Source organism: Zerene cesonia, chromosome 1, assembly GCF_012273895.1.
Source record: "Zerene cesonia ecotype Mississippi chromosome 1, Zerene_cesonia_1.1, whole genome shotgun sequence".
Taxonomy (NCBI): Eukaryota; Metazoa; Arthropoda; class Insecta; order Lepidoptera; family Pieridae; genus Zerene; species Zerene cesonia.
Genome location: NC_052102.1, coordinates 3,372,533 through 3,381,595, shown reverse-complemented (window position 1 = coordinate 3,381,595; position 9,063 = coordinate 3,372,533). Strand labels below are relative to the sequence as shown.

Sequence of the window (9,063 nt, the reverse complement as noted above, 5' to 3'; positions counted from 1 at the left end):
ACTGTCCGTTGTCGATTTGCTCTTTTTTAAGGTTGTCAACCTACTACATAAATAGAGCAAATAAAAATATTAAGTTATTTTTGGACATTTATATATTCCGTTAATGAAACCAGTTCTATGTTTAAATGTTTTTTAATTTGACTGAGTAATAGTGGCATTCTTGATATCTACAATTCATTTGAATAAGTTAGAAAAGCTAGGCTTACCAACCTAAATAAAACATTTTTATAAATTAAATATATTTACAACATAAAACACTAGTAGGCTGTACAACAAAGTTAAAAGGAATTTAATATGCAATTGCCATGTCACGTTGTTGTTAAAATAAAAATATTGTATAATTAAATGTAGTATTTTACCCGAACCGTTAACGGTATTTGATTTAATGCGAATAATAAACATTCTTATATTAGCAAGGCTAATACCGATCGATACATCTTAGTGAATGTCTTTAGTAGGTAACATTCACATATTTTAATTTATAACACGCTTTGTAACATATTATATATACAATTTTTATTTATAATTCATACAAGGAGATTAAATAATCGCAGGAGTTTGATATAAATTACTATAATGAAATACAGATAAGGCTGAGAATGCATTTTTTTTTTTATATTAAAAATAGATTGGTAGCCATACATTTGGATGTCAAAGTGAAAAAAGATAACCTTAGTCTAAATAAAATAAATGCTTCAATTTATGTGAAAATCGTACGCACGCAGTGAACAATGTATTAAATAATGTATTTGTCTCCAACTATAATTCCATTTAAATTAATTTTGTACGATTGGAACATTTACGTTATCTAGTTGAATTTATAGTCTGTGGTCTCAAAATTGTATCTCGAATCAGCAGGAATGTTCAATATTACTCCTTATTTTACTTATGAGTAAATACGAATGTAATGAAATGATCTTGTAGAATTGAGCTGCCGGTAACTTATTAACCTAATTCCCTAAGTTTCGCTTGATAAAGAGGCTCTCTATTCCATTATATGTTTCAAATATAAATGCAACAATTAGATTTTCATATGATAAAAGTACTTTAATACACATTACGTTAAAATAAATGCATGTAAATACTCAAGTGTGTAGATGACATTCTTATTTATAATGAGATATAAATTTCCTCTTTCTCAAGCTTACAAAAGTATGAAATGATAGTATTTCTACACTAGATGGCGCTTATACACATTTATATTGGAATCCATGCTATGTCTCCCAATTACATCTAAAAAGCCGACGCCTATATTAATATTTGATATATCGATTCTTGTTTCACACTTTCCAATAAACACATCAATGAAGCAGAAAACCATTCTGCTGTAATTTATCGCTCAAGATTATTCATTATTCTGAACGATAGGTCTCTGGGAAAGAGTGAAACAAACGCAAAAAACATTATGACCATAAACTGTGACATGATTTAAAAGTTAAGCTTATCTAATAATTTCGCTCTGACAACTTCTCTGTGATGTTAGCGGCCCGAGTTTTTGCGTGTTGCATGATATCCACAGCTAGGTCTTCTACTGTGGTGTACCTAGACTTCTGGAAATTAAACAAGTCTGTGATAAAGCCTACTATTTCTGATTGGAAGGATTCACAGACGTCTCTGAGCCGTTCCCTTGGCCCGAGGAAACCCCAAACTAGAACAGGTAGAAGATGTTCAGATATGGAGTAGAAGTGGGCCATGAAACCATCCTGATATTGAAGGTATCGCCGCTTCGCTTTGATCACTGACCATACTGCTGTTGTTAAGGCCTGTAATTTATTTTTAAAAGCCGTTAATAATTGTCTGTATGAATATGGGCGCTAAGCAACTATTTTATCACTAAAAAGACAAGTGACCAGATGTGATAAATATCTATACAGTGATATTTTTTTTTTACATAAATACAATAACGTAAATAAATAAGATAACGTTTGATGTTAAGTTAATGTTCATATTTTTTAAAAAATCAACTCAAATGTTAAATTCTGCCTTAATTTTGGTTTATAAAGCTGAACAGTTAGTTTGGAAGCGCTAACATCCAGAATCACTGTTTCGAATTTCTTATTTTTGTGTTGGATAGTCAATTTATCGTACACATCACGCTATAAGCAATATGAGCAGAGCGACAAATAAAATATTGATAAAGCGGAAAAATATCTATCACAAATAACTATCACTTCTGAGAGATGCAGACAAAGTTGCCGGTGTAAGTTACTTTTACGTAAAGATTTTTAAATTATTATAAACGTTTTTACGTTTTGTTTAAATTGGTTTATACTCATTCCTAAGCGTTGATACGGATTTACAACAAAAGGGTATTAACTATCGAAGCTTATATACCTGTATGGAACATGGCATCAATTATAATTGTGGCGGCATAAACATACCGTCTCCTTAAACCCGTCAGAGAGCCAGCGGTTGCGCACGACGGCCAGCACTGAAGCCGGCGGAGAAGCCAAGTCTTCGAAGGCATCCAGCAGAATGTAGTCCAGCACCACGTCGTAGAACGTTAAGACCTGGAGAAATGAGTGTAGTTTAAAACCTAGGGGACATATGGAAATAAATAAAATCAAACCATTAAACACTTTTTCACACGATTCTATATTGAACGAATTTTTGTGTTGGATTGAATACCTACGAAAAAAATTTAACAACCCACCTTAACGCCTTTGCTCGTCAGTTCGTTTTCTAGCACAGTCCAGTTGGCAGCATCCGTTGTCCATGACACCATTTCTTCATATGCGACTAGAAATTCTTTGGGTTCCTGCAAATCACAATTATTTCAAGTTCGTTGTGCTGGTTAATTCAAAAACAATTTTCCTTTTTCAAGTGTAATCAATTATTATAATGCTAATTTGAAAGTAAGTTATATTATACTATATGATGGTAGGAACAATAAATAATGGGTAATAAGAGACCTTTATTACCCAGCAGCCATTTTGCCTATCATACGAAACTAAAAGATTACGCGCACGGCGCAATTGGAACATGTCTTGAAAACAAATGCCACTATACTCGTCAAATGTTACTGTGCATAATATTGAAATACAATCAATCGAACATAGATTTTTATCGTGCAAGCTTGTGCGTGAATGCGTGTGTGTCTGTGTACATATGCTTGAGCACGCGTGTATGTGCGTGCGTACGTGTGTGTGTGTGCGCGTGCGTGCTAGTGTGCGTGCGTGTTGGCCAGTCACCTTGTCAGCGAAGAGCAGCAGGTCGGTGAGCACCTGTCGGCCGGCGTCGATGAACCACGCCCAGGCGGCCTGGTCGCGGAACACGGCGCGGAAGGCCACGCGCAGGCAGTGCAGCTTGCACAGGAACTCCGCGTCCGAGCTGCACTGCACCACCTCCGTGCGCAACGTTCTAACACAATTTTAGTGTTATGTATGTAATATTGCTTCTTGTTTCATGCTATTTGAGAGGATTCTACAGTAGGCGATGTTGCCAATATTAAGGGGTCAAGTCGGCATGCAAAATGTGTCATTTCTTTTTCTTCTAGACATTAAAGTGGAACGTGTAAAATTTCCTTGGAAAACGATAAATTACTATCGATTACTAATTTGTAATCCATGCAATCTAAATACCTGTAAGGTATCCCAGTTTCCAGCTGTTTAACACCCATTTGATACAATTCTAAATTTTCTATTTCTGGCAGTGATTCCGCTAAATCGTCAAAGTCCCTGAGATCAGCAACCTGCAAACACAACAAACAAAGGTTAACGTTATTAAATAAAATAATTAAGTTTATTGGCACGTTCAAATATTATTTTTTCAACACAAACCTGTACAACCTGAATTTTAGAAGACAGTGCCGTCTCTTAAAATTTCAAACACATAATATTTGGTCCGTAAACAATATTACTTACTTATGATAAATATTATAATCACAATTCATGTTTAGGAAACACTAGACATCATAAACTATAATAGGTATAAATTATATAAAAGACAACAGTTGGAAAAAAAACATTCCTACAAGATAGGTCCCTTCATATACGATGGCAAGGCGTAGTGTAAAGTTAGCGTTTACTTAGTCGTTTAGTCATTAGCGGAACTAAAGATGATCCTATTTTTTTTATAATTAATCAAGCAGGCATTGACCATAGATCTACCTGATGTGCGGTGATCTAGGTGGTGACATGCTGGCTTAAGAGAAACCTATTAACTCTCGCCTTGAAGAGATCCAGATTATAAGTTTTTGGAAAACCGCAGAGAATTCCAATTCTTAGCAATTCGGATAAGGAATGAGGTGGTGATGAATTTATCATAATCATAAATAAACAAGAAAATCAAAGTGCAGAAAATGGTAAAAAGCAATTGGTACGTAACGACTGTTGCCAATGTGGAATTGTTAGTGACCTGATCCTCAGCAGAGGCGAAGGACTCGGCGCTGGAGTGGTGTTCCTTGCGCGTGTGGTCGGAGCCGGCGTGCGTGTGCGTGGAGAGCAGCCGCACGCGCGCCAGCGAGCCCTCGCCGCCGCCGCCGCCGCTCTCGGAGCGGAACAGCACCGACCGCTGGTCCAGGAACAGTAGCTCGCAACGCTCCTACAAACGGTGATGGGGTGTTCTTTAGTGTGCGGAATGTAGTGTTGAAGATGAGTTAAATCGTGGCTGTAATGTCTTTTTTTTTGGAGATCAACTCTCTGTAACACTTTATATTTAGCGGCTAAATAGTTGTCCATAAAGATTTTCTTCACTGATCATTAATGACTAATAAGAATATTCGCCTGAAATTAAGTATTTAATAATAAATTTAATTGATTGATGTCTGTATGTATAGACATACAACCGTTCGTCCATCTGTTACCACGTTGTCATCGCATGAACGGTAATAGTTGGGCAGTTCAATATTGGGCCAAAGTCAATTCAATATGGGGTCAGGTCTGCAAACAACCTTACGTCTTTGCAAATTTTCATGGGCGGTGGTACCGGTGTTAGCTTACCAATAAGCGACGACAAAAAATCGAGGGCAACGGTTTACACGGTCATAAATTAGATGGACGACAATTTTTACAGGTATTGTTTGATTTTATTGTTTTTATTGTTACCTGTAACAAATAAGCATTTTGTAAAAGATCCTGTATCTCCCTACAGAACTCTGCCTCTTCAGGCGAGGTAAGCGCAAGCGTGCCTGCGCCTCCTCCCCGCGCATTCACCGAAAACGCGGCCAGCGCATCTTCCCAGTAGTTTATGCTCGTCTCCAACGCTTCCATACCTTGTTGGAAAAAAAATAGTTTTAGGTCCAATAGTTCTCGAATGGATGCAATAATAAGGGTAAATAAGATGTAGAGAAAAATAAGAAAAAAATTATTTAAGAATATCTCTTAAAATGTTTTTGTCTTATTGCGAGGGGAAATCAAATGTGAAATCATTGTACTGGAACATTGAGTGTGGATAAGTAATGCATACATATTAAACATCTGCTATAATGCTTATAGTATCTCTATATAAATGAAATTCTCGTGTCAGAATGTTAGTTAACATACTCCTCCGAAACGGATAGACCGCCGCCGTCTGAGAATCGACCAACATCTATTTTTCAAACCCCTAAATGGTAAGGCAGAACACAAGACTAAGGTTCACATTATAACATACAAGGAAACAAGTACTTCTAGTATATATGTTTTTATTGTTAAATAATAATAATTTGATGTAGGTATTAAAATACCTTTGTATAAATTAAAAAATATGGCAAGATAGTTCAAATATAACATTGCTTGGTTTCCAGGAACTTGAGCTTTGTGCGGAAATTGCATAGTAGGTACAAATAATTCTCTTTTACATCACAGCAATACAACTTCCTTATAGGATCTCTCAGTCTGACTAGTGCTCTGTACATGTTGTATCATATCATGCACCCCGCTATTGAGATCTTGTATGGTCCCAGCTAGTGCAGTCAAAGTGTCTGCTATTCTATCATCCAGCATTGTTCTGCGTTCTTCTTGTGAGCGTAATGTATGAGCTATTGATTGTAAAGCATCCGCCATTCGTTCCTGGGAAGCTATTCTACGTTCTTCTAAGTCTAATGCCCAACGGGGCGGCGGAGTAACTCTGGCGTCATCTGAAAATTTTAGTTTTGATTAATAGATTCTCAACAACCAGAGCCAATTGGAATTATTTATCTAGAATTTTTATGAATACTGAAAGATATATGTAATTTAGAATATTTAATCATAGTGTGGTAAGTTTGTAAAAAAATTAAGAATTTCAAGCCATCATCAAGGAAACCTGCTTTAAGAATTGGATTGTTAGGTTTATAGATTTAAGAAAAATAAATTATTAATCACCTGTGTGCATTTTAGAGTTATTGGTAGTTGTGGATTGTCTAACTTTGACATTCACTGGGATGGAATCATCTACACTTTCATCGTTAGACATTTCCTCATTATCCGAATTTCCTGTTAAGAAATTTTCCAATTGCTTGGAAGATGAGACTGCAGCACTGACTGAACCCTCTCCATTAAGTTCCAACACCCTTATCTCTAAGTCATTAAGTGGTACAAATCTGCTGCTACTAGCATTTGGATCAGATTGAAATTTCTTAGCATTTGCAGCTTTTTTTCTACATTTATGCCGCCATTCAAACCAGTACTGTGAAAAAAAGAAAATAGGATTCATAATATATTAAAAAGCACTTCAATGCTATAAAACTAAAAATTAAATAGAATTCATATTAATCAACCCAATATGTGCATTATTTATTTAAAATGAATCTTTGGAGATACAATACCTTCTTCCACCCATCGGGTGCTTTTAAAGCACCTGATGCCACAGCATTTAATTTTTTGGCCAGCATCGCCCACTTCTGTCGCATTGCTTGGTGGCTAATGGGGGCACTAGGCAGAAAACCTTTAGACATATCCCTATTTGATTCTAGAAAATCTATAAGAATTTCAAGCTGTTCTCTGACTATTCTTCGAGGTGGTGCCATCTGTCTAAAAAATATAAAGAAATACTTGGAAATCGTTGACATTAATATGATACAAATTTTTATTAGATTTTTAACAAAATGTAATATATAGTAGATTTTGTTTTAACAAAATTTTATACATATTAAATTTTGTTAAAAATCTAATAAAAATTTGTTAAGTTAGCTAAGAACTTCAAAAAGTACTTTAATTTATAATAACAGCAAAGTAATTTTAAATTATTAATTCACATAAATGTTTGCTTAATAAAATCAATATTATGTATAAAACCAACAAACATTCCTTACCTTTAGAAGGCTTTCAAAATAACAAAATTAGATATCAGTAGCTTCACAACTCGAACATAATAAAATCAAATAAATCGCGCGCTATTCATAGATTTGACATACTCAATTTCTTTCAAAACACAAACTACAAGATGATATGTAATGGCGACCATTGAGTCTATCGAGTTTATTTCAGTCATGTTTGTATACCACGAACCTAGCAACTTCAACTTTTACGTTTACATATTTTGTTCATAGATGGCGTAACCCACGTTTATATTTGGTGAAACTGCACTGCACGTGAAAATTACAATTCTGTTAAAATATGGGCAACGCATTGATATGGTCAATATGTTTAAATTCTGAGTATTCATTAATGAATTCAAGCAATATATTAAATACTTGCTTGGCGGGTGTAACTACGGAGCGACATCTAACAGCAAATAGCAATAACAATACAAACTAAGAAAGCGTTTTATACATCAAAGTAGTATAGATGTCGTGCATATAGGACATCCATCCTTTTTTGTGGCGAATGTCGATGTTAGCCTTAAGGGCTACTATATCTTAGCACGGATACATGTAAAAGTATTTACAGTGCTAATAATATACGTTATATATAGGTTTTGATTTCATTAGATCGTACCTATAATTTCATTCTTGACTCTGTGCTATTATAGAACATCTTCCTATATAAATTACGTGAAATGTTGAACCACTGTGCTTAGTTTTATTCAACATTAAATATACGATAGTTTATAACTAAATTACATTAATAGTATATAATATATTTTCTAAATTCAGAAAAATATTAAATTGGCTCTTGTTCGTTTCCGCCGGAATACTCATAGTCTATAAATAAATATATAATATTATAATATATAGGTATACCCAGGCATGGCCATGGTATCACGAGATAATTCTGAATCGATTTTTTTTCCTTACCGTAAGTAGGTACCTACTTATACGATTCGTTTAAATACAAATTGGAAATTACAGTATGATTTCATACAAAATATTCAAATAATATTCGTTTTAAATTAAAACAATTCTAATCAAACCATCAAGTTTCACAGTTCATGTTCGTATGCTCAAAAATTTAATGGACAGGTAATGAAAACCTGAACGAAATATCTTAATTTTCTTATTCATACATATTTTATAATATTAAAAGCACACGGTAAGTGTTAAACGGTTCATCATGATAATAAATTCAGTGCGGAAGGTGCGCCAGTCATCCCGGTGTCAGCTTACAGCTACCTTAATTATCTAACCCCGAATTTTCACACTGACCGACTTTGCACCTGGGATCACGAGTCGCTAATAAAATTCACGGAAAATTAATTCAAACTACACGCAAAGTGAATTAAATAAAATGTGTTTAATTGTACTAGAAAAATCCCCAAGTTGTAATTCATAAACCCTTTTGAAAATTATAAGTGTAAAGTTAGGAGATTTTTTTATATCATTTGGAGGTGTATACTGAATTAAAAAATCGATTTTCGTTATGTGCAAATATATAAATGAATTTAATTATGATTATATACTTGTATAGGGACTAGGTAAGTTTTTGATATTTTTTATTAATACGAAGATAATATTATACATAATTAGATATGAACACGAATCAAAATGACATAGGAAACAGTGGATTTGAATACAGATTGACGCTTTTTTTTAATTTGAATTTATATGAACTAATTGGCTGATTAACTGTAGGTACACTTGCTTTAAGTAGGTATAAAATCTTAAAGATTTATAAATCGAAACTAAAATGTTATAAGGTATATTTATATAAATATTTGAGAAAGCGTTGAATAATTAAATGTAGATTATACAATATCTTAAACATTATTTTAATCTCATTAAAC

At 34.0% G+C, this 9,063-nt stretch overlaps 2 protein-coding genes across 2 annotated transcripts in view; both read right to left on the bottom strand.

Moving 5' to 3' along the window:
* Positions 1-117: 117 nt before the first annotated feature.
* The window catches only part of LOC119839574 (mitoguardin), a 42,152-nt gene continuing 33,206 nt past the window's right edge, over positions 118-9,063 (bottom strand). The window contains exons 4-10 of the mRNA XM_038365931.1: positions 5,046-5,212; positions 4,357-4,542; positions 3,582-3,691; positions 3,192-3,360; positions 2,654-2,758; positions 2,382-2,510; positions 118-1,763 (exon numbers count right to left, since the gene is read on the bottom strand). Coding sequence (XP_038221859.1) covers positions 1,446-1,763; positions 2,382-2,510; positions 2,654-2,758; positions 3,192-3,360; positions 3,582-3,691; positions 4,357-4,542; positions 5,046-5,212 — 1,184 coding nt within the window. The 3' untranslated portion in view covers positions 118-1,445. The remainder of the gene's footprint in view (positions 1,764-2,381; positions 2,511-2,653; positions 2,759-3,191; positions 3,361-3,581; positions 3,692-4,356; positions 4,543-5,045; positions 5,213-9,063) is intronic.
* On the bottom strand, positions 5,276-7,380 carry LOC119839647. The gene is made up of 4 exons (XM_038366049.1): positions 7,214-7,380; positions 6,728-6,932; positions 6,285-6,588; positions 5,276-6,058 (listed from the first exon to the last, which is right to left on the bottom strand). The coding sequence occupies exons 2-4, from the start codon at positions 6,926-6,928 to the stop codon at positions 5,781-5,783; spliced, it is 783 nt and encodes a 260-aa protein (XP_038221977.1). The 5' UTR covers positions 6,929-6,932; positions 7,214-7,380; the 3' UTR covers positions 5,276-5,780.

Bases quoted from the DNA above. Each gene is read 5' to 3' on its own strand.
- LOC119839647 (XM_038366049.1), bottom strand. From the start codon at position 6,928: ATGGCACCACCTCGAAGAATAGTCAGAGAACAGCTTGAAATTCTTATA. The intron at 6,589-6,727 runs GTATTGTATCTC...TTTTTTTCACAG, and splicing joins CACCCGATGGGTGGAAGAAG to TACTGGTTTGAATGGCGGCA. The intron at 6,059-6,284 runs GTGATTAATAAT...TAAAATTTTCAG, and splicing joins TAACTCTAAAATGCACACAG to ATGACGCCAGAGTTACTCCG.